Here is a 23,338-nt window from a genome sequence, read left to right as displayed (position 1 = left end):
AGGCGATAATTCTATTAAATTAACAGATTGAGAACCATAGATCTGATTGATATTTCATTGTCCCCGAAGCTTATTTGAAGTCACTCATTAGCAAAGCGGGCCGCGTGTCGTCAGAAATGCAGTCGAATAACAATAGCGGCTACCCGCGGCTAGGGATTGATAATCGCGATGCGTTCCGCGCAACAAACCTTTATAGGTTCGAATTACTTTCCGTTTTAGTCTTGCGCGAATTTTTCTACGTGTCCTACAGAGGTTAAGATATTACTGATATTCGTTGAGCACCTTATACCCACATATTACAATTAAAATGTCGCATGGTGATTACCACTGGTCTTATTGAAGACCAATAAGGCAATTCCTGAATTAAGAGTAAAGGTTTACTTATAGTACCAATTAATAATCGTGATTGATGACTTTGTAAAGAAAATCTTGTTTAAAGTAATTGGGAATGTCAAAAAATGTGTACTTCTAGAGATCTTATTGTCTAAATGCGAAGTTATATTTATTTTAATGATTCGACCTTGACATCGGCTTAGTTTCTGGTCTGTGTAAACACTTGAGCAACAGTATGTCTACCTATAATAAGTGAAATTATATCATGTCAATATATGTTTTTAATCTTTGAGAATGCCGAAATAACGTTATTGTATGAATCGTAGATTTGTTACTTTTCAAAAATAGTTTAAAATTTTAAACGCATGTATGGTATCATTGAATTCATAATAAACATACTTTGTTTATCCTTTCAGTTGGAAAACGTGCAGTGCTGTTTGGATTTCCTCCACGCGCAAAAAGTCCAGGGACTAGAACAAGTAACAGCTGTGGACATTCGGGATGCAAAATTAAAAGCTGTACTCGCACTATTTTTTGCATTGAGCCGCCACAAACAAGCGTCGAAACAGCGAATAACGCCATCTAGTGGCAATGCAACGACAACTGGAAAGAATTCAAGCGAGGATGTTGCGCTAAGTTCTGTACAGCGGATAACAGGTGGCAGCAGCTGTGATGAAATTTTAACCGCCTGCGGAAATAACGTCGAGATGACGACATTAACAGCTAACAGGTAAGAATTGTATTAATTTATTTCATTTAAAAGTTTATTACTTTCTAGATTTAGATTTAGAAATCAGCATTTGTTGTCATTGAATGGTAAAACGCCATCTAGTAGCTATAGCTGAAACAAACTCTGAAGCAAACATTTTTCAGTTCCTCAAATGTTTTGCTAGATGTCGCTATTCCAAAAAATAAAGATAAAACCATACATTTTAAAATTAACTGTACGAAATAAATGTGTTTTTTGTAGTTAATTTTTTTCTTAGCTTCAATCAATTTAATTTCGTTTCGCGTGACTTAAATAATACCAAAATAAGTTTTATGAAAGAAAATTGTACAGAAACTAAATATTTATTAAATATGGAATGCTTGTTTTCTTTGGATCCATGTTTATTATTATTTTTATATTGTCATGCTAATAAGGTCGGCAGACCTGTACAGGGTTGCAGGAACAACAAACCATTGTTTGTTTTTCTACGTGATCTGTTTAGTCTGCGGGTGAATTGGAACAGTTTATTTTTAACCGCATAATAGTTCTTTTATTTCCTTCTAAATAATGGCCTTTCTAACATTGTGGTACTTCTTTTGTCTTCGTTGTTCTAAACTGAAGTATAACATTAGCTGAATACATAAAAATTGTTAGATTAGATTAGAGTTTAGAGTGTCTCAAAAATTAGATTTTACTTTTAAATTATATTTTAATTATTTTACGTTGATTAAAAAACACATACTTCTGCAATATATTGGGTTGGTTACCAACATGCCGCTATACTGAGCGAATTATCAGACATAAGCCTTTTAACAACCCCCCAAAAGCATAGTAAAAGTGGGAGTCTTATAAACCTCGCCTGGAGCGGACGCAGTACTAAAACCTGTACTGATAACATCCAGTTTAGTCTGCATTAACAAGTTTTAGTGAATTTCAGTCTTTATAAATATAATGTGTTTGCTTCAATAAATAAATGTTATTTGTCATTCGTAATGAACAAATACCATAATTGTTTGTTCTCATACGTTTGCACCCTTTTGCTAACAAATATCGTTAATTCTGAACACCTTAGATAAATCGAAGTCGCAACTAAAACGACTTAAAGGAATCTTGACAAGTTAGAGTTACTTTGAAGCGCAACTAAACTAATATTAAAACATTAATAATAAGCGAATGAGTGCTTTGCCGTGATTTCTCAACGAGTCGTAACGAGAGACGCTGCGCGTGCGCCCGCGCGAACACACAAATTAGTCATAAGGAGGGTTGACGCTCCTATGTTAGGAATAAACAGAGATTTAACACTTACATTAGCACTTTTAGTAAAATGACTTTGAAATAAGATGAATTTTTGTACAAGGAGAATAAGAAAAGTCTGTTAATATGATGGTAGATAGACTAGATAGTAATAGACTACTCTATAAGAGCAAAAATGATGAACTAAGTGTCGTTATAAAAAAAAACACCAAAATTATACTAGCATTTATGTTATTCCGATGGATCATCCCTATGTAATATTTTTTGTTCTTTTAAACGACCTAAAAGTAGAAGCCCTGAAGTAACTTGTCTATAAATAGCCAGGCGTTCCGAGTTTATTCCTCTCTCGTAGGGATTTATAACCCGACTAAATTAAATCTACAAGATCGACTGAACGTTGTCTAACAAATCGTAGTGCAATCGTAAACGCGGCGAGTGAAATTGAAACGGAAGATCGGAAATGCTCACCGCGATGGCCATAATTCTCGTTTACTGCAGTTACTGCACTTCGAGTGTTGCCCGGCGACATTCTATTTATGTTAGCGCCCTCTATTGGCGAGTTGCCGAGATGATGCTCATCATTATGGGTTTACTCACGATCTATGTTAGTAAACAAAGAGCGCAAGTTCCGAGAAAGATGCAATTTCATGTACGACTTAGTATTACGCAGTATTATCTTCATAATACGCATATAATATGCGATCGTTGTCAAATCATATTTATAGAATAACAAGAAAAACATCGGATTGAAGCGTTCTAGAAATTTCGAAGCGTCTTATTTGCATTATTATGTTAAACAGACCGTTAATATCCAAAATGTATTCCCGAGGACCATTGTAACTAAAAAACCATGTTTTTTACTGTTCAAAATTTTGTTTAGATCCCATATTATTAGCATGAATGACATTCAAATTTACGTAAACATTGTCCTTTGAAGCTATGAAAGCGTCGTTCATTTTTATGACTACGCTTAAATTAAAAACAACTGACAATGCAAGCCTGTTTACCATTATCTGTTTACATTTTTTATAGCCTGAACACTGATAACAATGTAGACGGGTCTTACGGTAAAAGTCGTAACTTCTTTTCTAAACAAAATTATTTTTCGGACTTTTCGAATTTTAAAGGATGGGCACATGAAGCAAAATATTAAGATTAAATTGAAGCTAGAGGAAGATCGAAGAAAGTATGGATATATTATGTGAAAGGATAAGATTAAGAAGGGAGTGTATTCAGATACGACCACTAATAGATAAGTATGGAAGAGCAGCACATACTGTGCCGACCCCCATAGGGATAAGGACAAGTTGATGATAGGCTTTTCAAATGAAATGGAATCTTCCAAAGATTTTGTTTAAATACAACGTTAATGTGAAACCAACAGTCAGTTCAGTCAGTTAAACTCATTGGTGTCCCAAGGGTGTAGATAAATGTGGACAAAAATTCCAATGAAATGTAATTATGTTATACAAGAATAGACAGGGGAATTTATTTCCTAATAATGACATGACGTGATTCTAACACTAACAGTAGACTTTACGTATTGAACGTTTTTACAGATTATTTTCTTAATAGCTGTTCCCATGCGGCTTGAAATTAAAAAAAAAAAAACTTTATCTTTTTTTTACATTTGTCAAATTCTCAATTGAAAATGTCAAAATTACCGTTAACATACGTAATTCCTTACTTTTACCTTACTTCCTTAATTATGTAGTTTAGTAGTAGTTTATGGTCCCTTTCCCACATGAATGTTTTTTGCAATTTATTTACCCCCTAAATTTAATAGCGTGAAAATATATAGCTTAAAGCGTGACGTAAGTGTAGGGGTTTTTATCAAAAACAGAATTATTCAAAAATATGCTGTAATTGTTGACATCTTACGCCACAAAGAAGTGTGTGTTTACGCTTTATTATATTAGTATAGATTTCTAACATATTCAGCTCATCATGGCCTTAATATTTGCCCACTCACATCTACAAGTGACGTACAGTAGTCTCCCAACCCCCGACTGACGGTCAATGCTTCCCTGATTACGCAGACAATACGAGGATGTCACGCGGCGACAGGACTCCCGAACTCACGACAAAACACTAACAAGCTATTGTTATTCGTTGTCACGCTGCAATGAATGTGTTGCTGGCGCGCCTCTCTAAACGTGAGCTTTGTTAAAAAACTTCCGCATGTACCTAAAAAATACAATCATTTATTCATAATTATTCATCGTAATGAAAAAACTGTAATTGGTTATTAAATTCTGAGTCTCAAGCATGGAACTTTGACTGGAAATCTAATTATTTTCGTATCGTAATTCAGTTATTTTTTACGAGTAGCATGGGATATGTGTATTTAGCGCCCCTATCGAGAAATTCCCGTCAAGATGTTTCGTACTTGTACACCAGTTGATTTCAATTTATTGATTTTTTAAAAAGTTTGAATAAATGAATAGTAAAAGATTTGGAATTCCCTAAAATCGCAGCGATAGCTCTTCAAGGACAATTCCAGCAATGTCAAGGTCCTCCAAAATCGACGTGGGTATTAAAATTCCGTGACTTTTTCTTACTCGCAACCGGTGAAGCACGTTCACACAATGGGTCCACTTTCCTTTGCGGGGCGAGCCTTGTACGGCCGACGCCGGCTGTATATTGGGTTTGATTAATTATCATTAAATGTCATTAAAACATGCCGATGACCGCAATGATAACGAACTGTATCATGTAATTAGGTGTTCCGTGCACCGATGTGGTGAGTGGAGGGCAATATGCTCTTACCTTACGTTGGTTAAAGCGAGAATTATCACTATACGAAAAAAAGATCAATATTTAAAGTCAAGAGAATTGCAGAATTAAAAGGTTTAATTCCTCTAAAAAAAAAGCCTTGGCAATTTTTCCCACTTTGGTATATTAATGGCTATTGATTTTCAATTTTTTGTCATCATTCTTTGCGTCACGATTTTAAAAAAAGTTTAGTTGTAAGGAAGAAGTCGAAAATAGAGAATTACAATAACTTAATTAACTTAACTCACTTGTAATAAGAAGTACATTAGAATAAATAATTTGAATGTTCAATTATAGGCTAAAAAAAAATTAACGTATCAAATTAATAGTTAGAAACTGCTTACATTGATATTAACAAGACAGGAACTAACACAGGAAATGTTTCTACAATTAACGGTCATAATTAGATACTGAGAAAGTCTGACTCAAGGTGTTTTAGTGCGCACGCGCTATGCTTTTGTACTAAGATATCGACTTCATTATGCTCTTTAATAAATCATATTCCGTAGCCATATTGCAACGTTGGAATAATCTATGTTTTATGTCTATAAAACATTAACAAACGTTTGAATTTTAGTCACTTTCCCTTCCCACTGTTATAAGAAAAGTAGACGTAGAAAGTGGTATATACTTTTTATGTCTGACCCCTTCTCCGTTGATTAAAGATAGGCAACGCATCTGTAAGTACGGATGTCTATGGGCAGCAGGCCCTTAACTTTTTCGGGCAATTCTGGTGGCCTCTCGCTCGTTTGCCACCGTAAAATATGAAAAAAAAAACGATAGACACCATATTTGACCAATGTATGACACTTAAAGGTCTAATTAAAAAAAAAAAACGCTAAGGTAATGACTTCTGTGTGTGGAATTTAGTCTTGTAATATTGTAACGATTGGTTCAAGTATCCGTGCGTAGCCGAGGCGGGTCTCTAGTTGTAAATAATAACATATCTTTGATGACAGGCTCGTCCCCTCGCATAGCATGTTTCCGCCTGTCGTCTCCGCAACCGATAACCAAACTAGATAACTCTCAAGTTACATGTTGGGGGACCAATTAAAAATAGGGAATAGAATAGTTATCAAAGCAAATTATTATCTTATTCAATTAGAAACCTAGTTTGTTAGGTTTTCAAAGGTCAATTAAATTATGCAATATTTCATGTACAGATATTAACACTTTATTTATTTTATTATTTATTCTATCCCACAAAAGCGATAACCAAGCTGTTAAGGGTTGGTAACCGCAACAAAAGTACATATGCTTATTGTCTTGCCAATGGATTTCTATTAGGTCTTAGCACTAACCTATTTTTCAATATGGTTTGCGATGGGCTTGCAACCAAATCAACAAACTTTTAAACGTAACACAATGAGAATTACAGTATTTGGGTCACGATTATAATCTTAAGATTCCCTATAGATTTCATTGTCTTACTACATTGTTGTACAATAAAATACAATAGTGTTATCTGTGATTGTATTAAATACTAGCTCCGCCCTCGACTCCGTTCGCGTGATATTATAATAATAAAAACAAAAGAAAGCAGCCTATGTGTTCTTCCAGACTATCCACTACATCTATGCCAAATTACATCCAGATCCGTTTTGGCTACAAACTCTAACAAACATCCATCCATCCATCCATCTATCCATCCATCCAAACTTTCACATTTATAATATTAGTATGATAGCTTGGTCTAGTCCTTTATTAACGACATTTGTAAAATATTTAATAGACCAAATGTAACGGCTTGCAGATTTCCTAAGTTTAACAGATCGTGAATACGCATTCATGCATTTTAATAGCAGGGATTTTCATAAATTAATATCGTCGAAATCAGAGTGCAATATTCTTGTTTTGAGAGCAAACGCAGCCGGCGGCGGGCTCAGCGTGTCGTTTGTTTACGTTGGATCCCACACTACCATTGCCTATCTATTTCTACAATATCTTTGCGAGTCTATTCTAATAATACTTTATGTTGATAATCATACCAATATTATAAATGCGAAAGTTTAGATGGATGGATATTAGTTAAAGTTTATAGCATGAACGGCTGAAGGGATCTCGATAAAATTTGGCGTAGATGTTGAGGATAGTCTGGAAGAACACATAGGCTACTTGCTTTTTTTTAATTTCACCCAGACGGAGTCGCGGGCAAAAGCTACTAATAAATATTCGATTGATCACATTACATCTGTAAGATAAAACAAGAATATACATTTTGAAATAATTCCTGGATTGTAAAAAGATTACTCAGCTTATTATTAATTTTTATCTGACTCAAAAGGTGGCAGTATTTTTTGAGTATTTATTTATATCTACATATCCCACATATGTATGTAAAATTCATTGGACGGGTTAAAGCCTTAACGACTAAAGCTATTTTGACGAGTATAATATCACTTGAATCATCTTCTGCTGATTTTAAGTTTTTATCTTTATAAATTTACAAATAGTGTTAGTAAATCATGTATATTGTAAAGATATGTTTACATATATTACTTTAATTTGTATAAATATAAAGACATATTTTGTGTACAACTGAAACGACGGGTGGTCAAAGTGAATGGAATGAAAAGGTCGACGTGGAAGTAAACAACATGATTGTGCCACTTTACGACCACACACACGACTGTACATTCACAACTTGTATTTTTTGCATGTATTTTTAACAAACTAATGAGTTTTTTTTATATTAAAATTAAATTGATCATATTCAATATACTTTATAAATAACATCAGAGATATAAAAATAACACTTTCTTGGAACTATGTTAATTGACATAAAAATTCACCTCAAACCGCAGTAAAGTACAGAAAATGAAGAAATAAAAAATAATAACATACTAAAAAGTATTATCGGCTTATCGTTTAAATCTATTACCTCGGCCCAATTCCAAGACCTAACCTGGAGTATTAATTTCCTAAACAAAACGCCCATAACGAAAATGGGTTAACAACTTTCGGAAGTGACCGCGGAAAATGTTAATCTATATAATATAGAACCATCTAGAAACAACAAAAGTTCCTTAAACTTGTTTTAATAATAATTTCAAGCCTTATTAAAAACATATCTAGGCCATAAATACAATACTTGTACCACTAATTTGATAGTAAAGCAATACATTAGAGGGCATAATTCCGTGCACAGTACTTTGAGTACTCGACTTTTTGTAAAGGAAACTTTACTATAACACGAACGTTTTACGATCGTCTGACTGTGGGCAACGGTCCCCCGTTCAAATTCCACTTATTAAACTGCACCTCTTTATGTCCTCGTAAATTACGTATTATAAGTCCAATGCTTCGTTTAATCCTGCGCGCTTACTGAACAAAAGTTGTTTCTAAACCGAATTATTATTACACAATTCAAGCGTAACTCTGTCAACATCTTGGATAAATTTACGACAAATATGAGCCTTCTGTACTTACAGTAAACAGGGAGATAGAAAAAAAGTCACAAAGAAAACTACTATAAGAATGGCTTATATAGGGAAAGATTTGTACGATATAGTATATTTGATCAATTACCATTTCCAATAGTACTAAGATTGCGATTTCAATTCCTGCTACCCATATTCGTCTTCGGACGACAAGATAAACTTCTAAGTACCATTCTCTTCATCTCGATGGCTGGCATTCCATAACTATGAGATTCTCGCAAAACTTACTACTTCACATAGCCGCGTTGTGAAACGGTCTGTCCTCGGTTGTATTTCCAAACTTATGACTTAGGGTCCTTCAAGAAGCGAGACTACCGTCCAGAAAAGCCGGCAAAGCATCTGTAATTCTATTGTGGATATCCATGGACATCGTTGATCACCTCTGTGTTCTCACCGTTCGTTTATTTCCCTTTCATATATATAAAAAAGATACGAATGTATGTAAACATGATGAATACTTTAACCACAATGTATCAAAAGCGTATAGTAGATTACAAAGTGCTCTGCAAATTGATGCGTCGCTTATATTTTATGACAGCCTACGAAAGCTTCAAAATAATTTGTGTTAAACGTATATTTACGTACATATGTATGTAAATTGCTCGCACACACACCTTTGTGTGTAATATTCGAATGTGCAGTAATAAATCTCCGGATACTTTTAGACGTTCCACGAATAGTTGGTTTTAACAAGCTGTAGGGGAATTAGTTTGTTCTGATAACGCATTTCCGCATTGTCTACATTAGAATATTCGGTTAAATAAACATATTACAAGCTCTTTTGTTCTTTTAATAGATAAGATCTAACGAATAGTATTGAAATAAATTAAACGATGTTAAATTACTTACTTTAAGTACATAAATGTTATCTTTTGGTTGTTTACCTATACGTCCTTTTTTATAAAAGTTTCGATATTAAAATAATAATTGTGACGCTTTTAAAACTTTTTAAAATATTCAACCATGCGTTCAGTGTAAATTCAGTGCGAGGTAAAAAGCTTTAGTGTATCTAAACTTGTATGTGTGGAATTAAAATAAAACAACTTTAAAGTACGAAGTTGTTCTACAATGCAATGAGGCAAAGCTTTTTTTAGGATAAATGAATAACTTTAGCGTAATACAAATAAAACAGAATCGATTGCTGAACAAAACTTAACCGATGCCGAACACAGACTACTTAACAACTATTATTTACTAACAATTGTTTTGCAATAACAACTTACGATTCCAAATTAACATTTGCTCAAAATGATTGTTCACTATCTGTATTAAATTGGGCTTAAACTATTTCACTCGCTTTGAAATATCGATCGTTATTTGGATAATAAACAGTTGTCCGTTCGCGATAGATATTGCTGTCATTATCGATAACTATGAATTCATAGTGAGGCAAGGAGTGGGACGCGCACCCTCACATTATAATGCGTTAATATTACTATGCAACATGTAACAATGAACTTGTACATGTACTTTATTATTTAAAATAAATGTATGTGTTCTTGATAGCCTGGTTTATATCTTGAAATATTGCCGTACTTAGATTATACTGTTTGGCGTTTTATTTCGTCGTTGTTGTCCAATTAAAAATATGGCTAAATAATTTTATTCGTCAAGACACGATTTTAACAACACTTGTGAAAAATTTAAATGAGGAGGTAGAGATAGGAAGTTCGCTATATTCTGTGTATTATGTCACCGCAGACGGGTCGAGGGCGGAGGTGATTTAACAAGATAAGCCGCGAACCCTTCTGTGAGTGCATAATGTCATGCCGCTAATGCAAGGGCTCCTCCCCGTCGCAGATGGCACCCGTGCCGCAAGTTTTTCATACTCACCCACTATAGCATTAGCATTCGCTGCATCCCGGCGCGATCACGGTTTCGGAAGGGGCGAAGGCCCTCTTTCGTCGACTGTGTCTATCGTGCGGCTGCGATGCCCGCGCGCGCACGTGCTCTGTGCGTCTCGCGTCGTGCGCGAACACATCGTGTCTGAAAGTTGCGCGCTCTGTGACAAATCGTGCTTAGGATTATTGTTTATGGTGTGCAAAGCTCTATGTATTTATAGCCTCGGATCGTGCTCTATCAGTTGTCTAAGTGGACGCAACGAAAGATCCGTTTTTGATGTTTATTTTAATGCCGTGTTTGGAGTTAATTCCGAGTCTCTATTCGTTTTGTTTACGCGTTTGTTCGTGTGATTCATGTTTGGTTTACTCTCACTCGTGATATAAACCAAAGTTTATACTTAATTGCTTCTTAGAATGTACCTGTGATCTACGAGTTCCTTTTGATTTTCTTATTTGATAAGTTTCAATCTTTACCGTATCTTCAGCTAGTGCCTTTTCAATTCTGAAGGTTTTTTCCAATATAGGCGAATATTGTTAACGGTTTTTATTTTCAAGTTTAATATTCTTAATATGTTTAAATTTGACCTTTAGTTATATAGATTAAAGATTAGTTTATTTTTGTGTAATTCTGTTTGTTATAAATTAACTTATAAACTCCTGAACCGGTTTGAAAAATCTTTTAGTATTAGAAAGCTAGCCTATAACTAAGTCAATAATATAATTAGTAAATAGGCTATGTTTCTTACTAGAAATTCAATAATTTTTTTCATTTAAATTCACGCAAATATTTGTTTATAAGATATTACATTATTCACGATATTTAAAAGACTATTGTTAATTATGCATAATGCTCAAACGCTGTACCAAAAGTTCAGTTCTCCTGACTAGTTGCGCTTGTGCTGATACTGGCCGTACTGAGTCCGTGAGGCGATTGTTTTGCTCTCCTGTCCATTCGCAATCGCTGTACCTAAAGCGAAGTGACTTACGACAAGCGTTTCGTTTTATTATTGGCGTCGACTGGACCGGGCTATCTCGTCCTGCCCACGTTACACCTAGACTGGTCTTGCAACAGGGATAAATCGTTTTCAATTATAAATAAATCGACTAATAGAAAAACGCCTTTAACATAGAGGCTTGATTGTGGAATAGATTACTTTAATCAAGTTCTAATTTTTTAAATTAACTTTTAATTTGATAGTACAAGATCGTCTTTTGTTTTATTTTAATTATAGTATTCTGCTTTCACTTAAATCCTTCTTATTAGTTATTTTCCAATTCTATTTAATATATTTCATTCGTTGTTAAAGCGTAGCTGTTTTTAGCTGAGCTAACCAAATACGGCTCCTAAACTTTTTGTCACATAAATAAATAACAATTTTAGCTACATTCGTAGTCAACAATAACAAAACCTATGTGTTTGTGGGCGAGCGATTTTTATTTGTTTTGTCGAGTTTTCAACGATACGACGACTTTTTATATCTGGAATGTAAAAATTTAGAACGTTTCTATACAAAGGATGTTGCAGTTATTCCATTTGTTTTATCTCTTATTTGAATTAAATGTAGATGGAAAAGATATTTTTTTGCTTTTAAAACTTTTAGGACACTAACCAATAGCAATTTAACTACGCTAGCATTTACATTATATTTCTAAATAGTTCTAATTCTATATGAATTTTCTTGAAACAATAAAATTAAAATGTTCTAAGTTATAACGAGTAAACTACATAATTCATGGCTTATTTACATAAAATGTTTGCCTAACAAGTTTAACCTATTTCCAAATTGATTTAAATATCAACTTAAAAGTTGATTCTTCAAAAACTTACAACTTGTAAGTTTCATTCGTTCATTACGTGTTTTAAAGAAGCTTTTAAGTTTTACTATTATATAACATTTGCTTGAGCTTTGATTTGTTGTATAAATCTACAATTTAACCAAGAATTTTAATATTAATTCAGGAAAAAATAACGAAATAAACATTGTCTTTCGATAATATTCAAAAGCATTCTTGTGTTATTTATAAATAAAATTACAAAAAAAGATTGGAATTTGAGATTTCAATACTTTGTTAAGAGTATTGTACACATTTATCGCAAGTAAACCAGTTTGAGGAAAGGAACGTGCATGTGTGCGAACACTGCAGTACCGCGCAACGCAAACCCACTCACTGTAAATTCACAAATAAGACTCGCAAAACAATATCCAAAGAATTCAATTCCCTTCCCACTCAGGATCGAATATCCAGTAAATAAGCGATCTTAGAGCGTATTTTGTTGACTTTTTGACTAAAATGCAATGCGAGTGTACACGACATTTCAACAAAATGGGTAGGAAATTAACGTCCTCGACTGTACTTTTTCTTTGAACATTCATTTTATTATTTTCATTCCAACAACCGTTCGAAAGGAATGTTAGGTCATTTAAATGTGATAAAAATGTCGATATAGGTTGTAAAATCGCATACAATTTTAAATTAAAGATCTCGTTACAGGAATTGTTATATTAACTGTTTTTTTTTTTCGGAAAATCTAGAAGCGATATCCGTAATCGAATTTAAAGCTACCTTCAGTATAAACACTGTTATAAAAATCAAATCAGTCATATAACTTTCAATTTAATTAACACAGAAATTAAGTGCAACAAAACATTATTATCATCAAATCAAAGAGGTTTTATTCAACTTTATTCATTAAACATGCTACAAACACACTCTTCACTGATACATGCTCCTGCTTTTAGCATACCAGCAATATAATAATATAATCTTCTTTACAGTTCTTAAGAACAATGAATATGAAATTAAGGGTATCCATAAATCAGCACTCAGGTTAAATAAGTACAAGCGTCAGTTATAAAGTTCTAAAAGTAACAGGACTTGGTAAACGAAACATTAAATGCGTACGGTACACATTCGGAACATTTAAAGTCGGCTCGCGTGCCACTTTACAGAAGTAAACATGTCTCACTGAGCCGAACTTTCGGCATTAAAGTATAGACTGACAAATTTGATTGACCCGGTGTGCTTAACAAACTGAATCACGAATTACGATGGCTGACAAACGTGACAATATCAAAACGTCTCAGGAACCTGGACTTGTCTAAATTTGCATATTATTCTATTTCTAAGCACATTTTACATAGTTTCTCACGAAACTCCCGTGGTATCATCGTTTATCACCGGGCCAAATAAGTTGGTCACACTATGAAAATTAGGGTAGAATTGTAACATTTTAAACGTAACAAAAAACCTACCCAGTCGTAACGTCGCTTCGTCAGTATTGTTACAGTTTGTCGAAACGTGGACGTCGAGGGGGAGGCATAGGGTGGCTACCCCAAGAGATCGTACACCCCCGTTTGTTGGGCACAACAATAGTTCACATGAAATAATCGATATCTCCCAAAACATTAAAAGATCGAGAGCCGTTTAGGATATTGTGAATTGTTTGGAGCCCTTTTATTATTTCGGTACACGAATACTTCCAAGTTAATGAAATTATTGCAAGCAATTATTTTTTTTTATTTCAACACCTACGTAGTTTAGCCACGATCGTCCGAGAACGAACGGAAGGCATGTCCATAATTGCATACGCAACTTACACTAACGTTAATGATTGTGTTTTATTTAATCTTGGGTTCATTGGAATAGTGACGTATTATCGAATCCACTAATCTAAATTATTGAATACAGTGCTATCTCAATACGATTGCATCGCGGCAAAGCTTTGTACATTAATAGACTGCCTTTGGACTTGATAAGTACTGATAATATTGACTTTATGTTATTGATTTTCATTTGTTTGAACTGTCTTGGAATATCAATTTATGACTTAAAGATAAACGAATATCGGGTAATTGAATATATTTTAAATTAACAAGTATAGGAAGTTTGTAATAGCAAGTTATTTAAGAAAAGTTATGTGAAAGTAACTAGTTATAATTAACCTAAAATGTCTATTTCCTGATTTTATAAGTTATACTTTCATAAATATTATTAGAATAAAACTATTTTCTCTCGTAGTAAATCGAATTTAAACCCTTTGGTTAAGTCTTGACTTAACTACGACAGTTAAATAATTTAACTATTCACTGACGAGCTCTTCGTTAGGATTACGCTTTCGTCAAATGTATTTTAAATTAAACTTGTTATTGATGCGTTTCATTAGATCTGAGATATGACGGTAAGAGGCACCATTCACGCGTAGTTAATCACAGAGTTATTTTCTACTCATGTGTAGCTCCGTTTTTTTATAACTGAGTGCTCTCAAACTTTATTCAAATTATGTAAAAGTAAAAATTATGTTCCAAAAACTAGTACGATTTTAAGTTCTTCAAGAAGTGAGCATCCATTTCCTTAAAGTCTGACAACGCATTTATTTTTCTCTAGTATTGCCGATGTTCATAGGAGTCCTTAGCCAGTGTACTCGTCGCTCTTATAAAAAATTGATGTGTAATTTTGGATACTACTACACTATGTGTAGTCGACAGTTTTACTTCCCCTCATTCAGAAAACTGCAGCAGAATTCCTCACTTTTGACAGATAATATTTTAAGACTTTGCAGTGTTCGTCTTGAATGTGCAAAGGAAGGGGGAGTGAGTGATAAATCTGACTTAATGTCATGAGTTCGCACTTCCCTAGCCGCAGGTATCGTATGCCGACGTTAATGAAAATATATCGAATGTTACACAGCATTTGCTACACATTCTAAAGCTTTAAGCTTTGCGAGCTTTATGGGATTACATGACCATTTCGAGGTGGTTTTGTTGAAATGTAAGTTATGTAAGTAAGTTTTATTTACGCTGTTTCCGCTATAAACTATGCATAAATCTTACTGTTGTGATTTTTGATTAAGAGAATCCTTGAAATTAAAAAAAAATCGGTGTACTGTTTGAAATTTATAAATATGTACATCAATTGAAATTATGATTAGCTTATAAAGAAAAAACGAAAACGAAACACTCCATTCACATTATTTCTAGTAGCTGAATTTTATTTGCATTTCATTTCTAAAGGAAGATTCAAGATTTTTCGCAGGTGAACTTTCATACAATAGCCTTTATTATTGTTATTTACGGGACAGGGACAATGCGCTGCGTAATGAGTGGCGCAAGTAAGAAGTGAACGCGTATATCATAAATCTTTTTAATGCTACTTTAACTGTGGAGTTCTAAATTGAAATAAAAGATAAAGAATGTGACTTCTACAAAACTAACAGATATTATTTTCTTTGCTAAGGTTTGGATAGTCTTGAACCAAAATTTTAAGAATATCGTGAACCGATAGTCATATAATTTGTAAAAGTTGACTGTTTTCTTATTCCTGATTGATCTGTGGCAATCCATTATTAATAAAACAGTTTCCTTTTACTCCGTAAAATGTACACAAGCCAAATGTAAAACTACAAGCCGCTACTGATTGTAGGCGTCTACTCTCTTGTAATAAATTAAAAGCGTTAATAAACTTTACATTCGTTTCAGTTTAAAAACAGTACTGTATTCGTTTTATCGCAGTAAACTTGTACAAACATTGTAAAGTTTATTCCAGAGTCGCTAATTTCCTCTAACTTGTGCCGATAATTCCCAGCGTCCATTCTCCTCGCGCCTCCCTGTTGCACAAACACCCCGTTTATAGCCGACTATTGTATGGGCTTAATTAATTTGCTTTTATGCGAGCAAGCTTTGCGTTTTCGCTGAAACTGTGAGCAAAATAAACCTAAAAAGTGTATTTATCTTTTAGATTATGTTTTTAATGGATTTAAAAATGTAGTCATACTAAAATCGTAAATAAAAATCGTAGAATAAAAGTTATTGAATAAATGAAACATGAGGGGTGATATGATAAAATATATATGCTTTTACACTGATCGATATGAATTGATGTAATATATTTAGTGGATTTTTAATAAGTTTGTAATTTATTTCAAAGATTCGGCCTTTTAACGAATTACAAAGAGCGTTTTTTTGATATTTTTTCCATCTTAATCTCGTTCATTGTTTGCAATCTTATCAGAGGAGATTACTGTCAAGAGTAAATAACAAAAATAACTATCTAGATTATATCTGACGCCTTGTTCTTGTGACTCAGTGGTGAAGGAACGTGAACAAACCAGTTAAGGATTTTAAAAATGTATAATCCATGTCGCTGTCAATGTTTCCCTATCGTGTTCCGATCTTTAATGAAATATGGTATTAAAAACGTTAAGGTAACTGTATAATTAATTATACAAGAGATTATTGAAATATCTGAAGATGTACAAGTAATCAGGCAGAAAATTACGAACATAATGAATGCAAGTCCATTGTCCGTTTACGTTATTTTCAGAAATATGTCCTATATTTTAAAAGATGAATAATAAATGAACGAAAGGCAGAGATTCCCAAACTTTTATTGAATTCGGCGAACTAGACGCTCTTCCATTTCTTCCACTTGTGAACGTTCAGCTTCATTTCCCACAATAGTACACGAAACCGGTGTACTAAGAAATCCTTTTAGATGATTACATCACTTTGAGAATCATTGGATTAGTACAATCATCCACACTATACGCTACAAAGTTAAACTATCACATTCAGAGTAAGTAAACAATGTCCATTTGTTCGTATCAATCGCTCATTAAAGCGATCAAAACGTTCCTTATGTTAATATCTCTGGTCTTAACGGGAGGCATTGACAACGCGACATAAATCTGTCGCCAACCGCGCTGCGGTTACCTTGGACTTGACTTGTTTATTGCTAGAAATTCTAAGACTTCCTACAAAGCACTACAAGCGTCATTTCCAAAGCTTGGTCATTATAAACTTGTCGTTTAATGCTCTCTGATTATATACGACTGGTAATCTTTCTCGATCCTATAATTTGTGTCTTTTAAATTTAACTATCTCTTCATTTTAAGTACCGTATCACATCACTTTTACATACGGGGTTTGTTTTCTAAATATGTCTATTATTTAACACCGGCAACTAGGCATTTAATACATTTAAAAATACAATTTGTTTTTTCTAAGTAAAACTGTATTCGGTAATCCTAATTCTAAATTTCTTGGCGAAGACAAGACTTCTTAGTGACTGCTAAGTAACTCAGTGACTTTAAATTTACTTAAATATCCTGATATGATAATAAAAGTTTATACGTTAAATATCTATGATCTATTGCAATGCAAATGAAGATGCGTACAAAAATATCAACAATCGACAGCTACGTGAATGAATTAACATAAACATGGCCACGGACAGCGCCGGTTTCCACGAAACTGTTTCTGTTCGACTACAGTTCAAAGCTTATGACCATTTTGTAACCCAGAGAGCTATGTATAGAGCACTCTTTGTTCAAGCGTTGCTAGGTACAAATTTACTTTTAGGAATACATACGTAGTTGATGACTTCGATTTGATTTTGTCGTAACGTTTATTTCTTTTAATTAGTTAGGTTTTAAATCAAGGAAAGAATTTGACGGCATACCTTGGTTTCCGGAAGACTCGCTAAATGTATTACCGTTCAATGACGTCATCGTCCAAACAAAACCGCAAGCCGTTCGAAATTTAAATCCGGTAGAAACGCAATGAATCACAAAGGCATCTAGATTTAACCCTCACGCGTGACATTTGACATCTCACGAGTGGTCTTAGATCGTTTTAAACGATATCCATTGTCATGTTGTAGATACTTGCGTAGGTGTCGGTTCTTAGGTGAAGCTCTCATGAATTATTTAGATGCATTTATACCTTTAGTTATCACTGTACTTCGAAATGGTGCTCGGTCGAAGCGAGTTATCGAATGTTTTTTATTTTAACGATGCGTTAGTGTTTTGTTATTTATTTTTAAAATAAAATTCGACGTACATAAGTTTAGTGTGAAATTATGTAATCCTTGAAAAGCATTTAATGCATTATTAAAATTACGATAAATGGGGTTACTTATTGGTTCTTAAAGTAGTACATTACTTAAAACCAAATCAGTTATCTTGTCCTTAAATTTTAGTCGAAAACAGCATAATAAATAGATACAAACGCGTCTTTATTTCGTACTATTTATAAGTTCTAATAAAGTTGCGTGTAACTTAACTGAGGATGAATATTTATAGCTTATGATGTGTCCTCAATTTATTACCTATTATTCAATATGTTGATAGTTAAAGTGATAAATAGTCAAGCATTCAATTTGAGCAATATTTGTATAGTATTCTAGGTTATAATATGCTAAAATCAAAAGTCTTTATTTTGTAAAAGGTTAAAGTAACACATAAATTAGATATTGAAAGTGCAGATTCTTTGCGTACTTTCTTGATCAAAATATTTATGATTACGAGTATTGTCATAAAATGATTGGCAAGTCCATAAACAAAAGGTATCCTAAAATATTATTAGAAAATACGATTTCAATTGTATTCTACATACATGACACAAATAGTTAAATTTAAATTGCGATACTCTTTACAAATGTACATAATGATTAGACTATTTCATCATTTTACAATATAAAATAAATTTTATGTGTATAATAGTCCGTGTGGACAGCCCGCGCTCTGCTAAACAGGACTGCAGCAATGTGATAATTCAGATAATGAATTTAAACCGCAGTTCGCTCGAGCACGGCCAATAAAGCCGTGTGTACACTGGATTCAACCGATAATACGTTTACTGATCCATTCCACAAACACTAGTGTTGGTTTTATTTTGTCAATTGATATCTCGAAAACAATATGTTCAAAGGGCAATGAACTCTATGTCGTGTGTGCGTCGGTAATTACGCTTTTTTTCTCTCCATTGTCCTTTGTCAAATGACTATACAATAACTAATCGTTCGAGTTCCCCCTTTCTAAGCTATTACATTCAATTGTTGATAACATTTGATCAATCAAATTGATAATAGAGACATAGCTTAATGGCAATACTATTATAGGGTAACAGTGGTACAATCAAGTATTAACTAATATCTGAAGTAACTGTAACTTAATTAAAACTTTCGTGAGACATTATACTATATAAATTATAACACGGCTAATTTATATAGTAACTGTAACTTGTAACTGCTGCACTTAAAATTGTCACTAAGGATCCTAGGAGTTTAATATAAGGAGTACAAACTAAGGATTCTGTTAACAATTAGGTCTCTGAGTGCTGAAGAATAGAATCTCAATTCGATTGTTTTTTATAGTATAAAATTGCAATCTAATTAGTAGACGCTTGATCACGTTTCGTAAAAGTTTATTTATTTTACCTTAAACTAGCTGTTGTACTCGACTCCGTCCGCGAATTAAAAAGTTATTTAGTATTGTAGTATCGTTCAGTTTGTGCTCTACATATTTGTCAAAGTTCCTGGAGATCGGCTTAGGAGTTACCTTCTACAAACATCCATCCAAACATACTATTTTTGCAATGTATTTATTAGTAACAAGTGAGATAGTAAGATGAACATTGTTAGTTTGTAATAAATTATTTCATTGTAAAAGCAACTCGGTAGAGCAATGCAACGGATACAATCTAGCGACCCTTGATATTCGAGCGATGCTTAGAGTTGGCATTTGCGGGTTCCGTCTAACGCCGAGTATGGACACAATCGGTGGAATCTAATCCTACCTACGCAACAGTCTAGCTATAACTAACTCACTGTACTACTTATTCATTTTATGATTTTGTTTTTTTATCACCCCGTAACATAAATCTTGCAAGTAATATTTTAGAACTAAATAAAATAGCTACAGTCGAGGACATTTATTTCCTATCCATTTTGATGAAATGTCTTTTGTCGCTCAGTATATTATTATCAAAAAATTATCAGACATACTTGCAAAATAGCTCGTATGGTCCAAATTTACTAACTAAGTGGAAGACGAATATAATTCTTCGCCTCTACATCGATTAAACATAACCTTTCTTTTCAAAATTCTATTAGTTATTATTATATTAATTCTATTAGTTATTATATTATTCGATTTCTTAATGCCTAACTTGGTGGTAATCTTACAGTCATGCAGTGTTCCTATATTAAAACATTTTATTGTGAAATGTGCAAAAAATACTACAAGTCGAACAATAAAAGGGAAATGTTTTCGTTAAGACTTCATTGTTGTGGTACGAACAGTTAAGTGCGTTAAGGGATGGGTAATACGAACTCGGGACAAGGGCACTCCCGCCACGGGAAGAGCAGGAAATCAAGGAGCCTGCCAACCTCGCCTGAAGTCAGAAGGTACGAATGGTAAACTATAAACTTCTTTGGTCTGAGGATTTTGAAATCTGCTTAATTATATTTTTTACAAGTTTACATTTTTGGATACTATTGTAAATGTTTACATTAGACAGATAAGGATTCGTTTACATTAGGAATAAATTGATGAATTGTAAGAAAATAGTTTTTTTTTATGTTAAATCCAGTACTATTAATAAATTATATTGTCGTACTGCTCTTTCACACTTAGATATGTTACTGTATAGCCATTAAGTTCCAAGTTAAAACTAAAATATCGCACAACTGTTTAGTCTCGCTGTGATTCATATCAGCTTGTATGGAGGTGCGCACACTACTTGATTTTTAGTTATAAAACTAAATAGTTGAATTAACTAGTTAATAGGCTGCGAAACAATTGACAATCGTTAAAAAATCGTGCCTTAGTTTAGTCAAAAATGTGAGTGATTCCTTTACAAAAAAATCTAAAACGGCAAACAATCGTGATGCAATACCGAACGTTGTTTAATTACATGGTACATTTTTAACAAGACCTATTTTCTCCTGTAGAAATTTCACACTTAATTTGACGGTAACACGAGCGTTCTTTGTTCAGTATTTGGTACATGCTAGTCCACTCACACGGGCAAGCTATAAACTGCCTTAGTTTTATATCGATTGTTATCGTAAAAGCGAGTATAATGTTCATGCAATCTTTGATCCCCTTACAACGTACAAGTCCATAAACAATATTGGTATCGCCTTCTAAGGCTGACTTAAAACGTGGTACATGTAAGTATTTTGATTTACTAATTGTGGGAACGAAGGAATATGACTTGTCCGATAGTTTTTGTCTATCTTTACTGTAGACTTTAATTAAATGACTACTAATATGGTCCTTTCCCATATTATTGTTTTTATATCATCTTGACCATTAGAAAGCCTTGTCGTAGAAGATCAATTACTTCATTGGTCGAATACTGAAGTTCATATTCCATTAAAATTTTGACTAACTGTCTGACGCTTACGAAGAGCGAAAAAATCGTTTCAGTATCCGACCGTAAGAGGCTGTAGATAATACAAAATCAGTATTATTCCCAACCGTCACCACGCTATGTTCTCACGTAAGAATAAAAAGTTTCATCCGTCCCACCTTCTAGTCCCACTATCACCAATAAATCAACAGATGTAACGGTTATGAAATAAAATAAGTTCCAACCATCCCCTCGTTGCAAAAGGTTGGACGGATGAAACTTTTTATTCTCATGTGTCTCCACGTGGGGACAGAGCGGGGTGACGGTTGGGAATAATACAAAAATCATTCATATTCTAGTCAGTAGTTAAGTTAATAAGCATTTCTATAATAGAATATCAATTGTAATACGTTTCTGTTATTTTTACAAACATAACATGACCGTAGATTTCAATCTATTTCCAATTGCGGCGAACGTTCGTGGAATATGTAATGTGTCGTGAAGTCACGTGTCAGAATCGACAGCTTCCATTTCCGAAGCTTCGGAAGCTCGAACGAACTGTTACCGAACGTCGAACGTGTGACGCGGGAAAAGCTAACACGAGCTTAAAAGTTTTCATTTAATTGATATGTCGTTTTGTTATTGTGGATGTAACTGAGAATTGGATATTTTGTGTGGATTTTATACATTTATGTAAAGTATAAAAATTTTCGTTTCTTAGTGAGGTTGAGGAATTTACATAAATTCACTTTTTCTCGTATTTTGAGAGATATTAATGTTATTATTATTAATGCCAGTAAGGTAATAATTACATAATTATGTCCGAAATGACAATACCTTTGGTAAGCATAGACATAAGAAAGTTCTGAATATGCGGGGTGGAACTATAACTTGAAGGGACAAGTTCTATTAATATCACAAAACCAGTATTCTATAATGGTACCACCTTGACGGAAGACAATGTAAAATAACGCCATCTTACGGCAAATAGCGTAACTTTTAGACCGATCCTATAATTTTGAAGCGATAAAACCTCAAACAATCTCCGATAGAGCTTTTATGGTGTTAATTTTGTATAATACATGTTACTGAATTTTAATCGTAACGTTTAATTTTATTTATTAATGAAATTAATGAAAAAAAAAGAAATACAGTAGAACCTCGATAAGTTAAAGTCCAAGGGAAACACAAAATATTTTAAGTTATAGAGGTTTTAAGTTATCAAGGGTCTATATTGTAGAGGTTTTAGGCTCTGATGGGAAAGGAACATATTATTTTTTGAAGTTATAGAGATTTTTAAGTTATCGAGGTACTACTGTAACAAAATTTAAATAAACAGACGAACCTTTTTGTTGTACATTTCCCGGGCTTTTCAATATTTCTATCATAAAACAAAAACATTTTTATTTATTTAATTTTTATACACCTACCTGCGTATTTGAAGTATGAAATTCCACGCACTTTTCACAATGACCGGATACCGGCCGCATAAAAATGTGATCCTTCCTGAGTTTTAGTCAACACGACGTTTCGTAAATAGCAATATTTCAGCATCAAACAATTGACTGTCACTGCATTACAAGTCAGGTGTGCGAGGATTTTACAAGCTCTTAGTTTTAACTTATTAATTTGTAGAGATGTAAGAAAAGATTGTAGTTTTTTACGTGTAAGGTTTTGAAAAATTTCAAGTTTATTACGTAATTAATTTATACACAAACGGTAGAGGTGCTAATTCACCCCCATTCGCTCCTGGAGGCTATCTCTTGGCATCTCCAAGGCCCAGTGTTGCTATTCTTATAAAATTACTCATATGAATATTGTCTACAGGCAAGTGTCGGTGCTTCAGACGTC

The 23,338-nt window shown here is 33.5% G+C and overlaps 1 protein-coding gene and 1 long non-coding RNA gene across 2 annotated transcripts in view; both read left to right on the top strand.

The window, feature by feature from the left end:
• The window catches only part of LOC106107816, a 78,940-nt gene extending 77,762 nt beyond the window's left edge, over window positions 1-1,178 (top strand). The window contains exons 4-5 of the mRNA XM_013288820.1: window positions 750-1,063; window positions 1,112-1,178. Coding sequence (XP_013144274.1) covers window positions 750-1,063; window positions 1,112-1,178 — 381 coding nt within the window. The remainder of the gene's footprint in view (window positions 1-749; window positions 1,064-1,111) is intronic.
• A 9,201-nt stretch (window positions 1,179-10,379) lies between these two features.
• Window positions 10,380-23,338, top strand: LOC106107966. The gene is made up of 3 exons (XR_001225894.1): window positions 10,380-10,547; window positions 20,318-20,537; window positions 23,315-23,338. It is a non-coding gene; the product is annotated as an uncharacterized LOC106107966 (long non-coding RNA).

Source organism: Papilio polytes, unplaced genomic scaffold (assembly GCF_000836215.1).
Source record: "Papilio polytes unplaced genomic scaffold, Ppol_1.0 DF821845.1, whole genome shotgun sequence".
In the NCBI taxonomy this organism is placed as follows: Eukaryota; Metazoa; Arthropoda; class Insecta; order Lepidoptera; family Papilionidae; genus Papilio; species Papilio polytes.
Note: the sequence above shows the minus strand (reverse complement) of the source record. Positions and strands in the feature narration are given on the sequence as shown.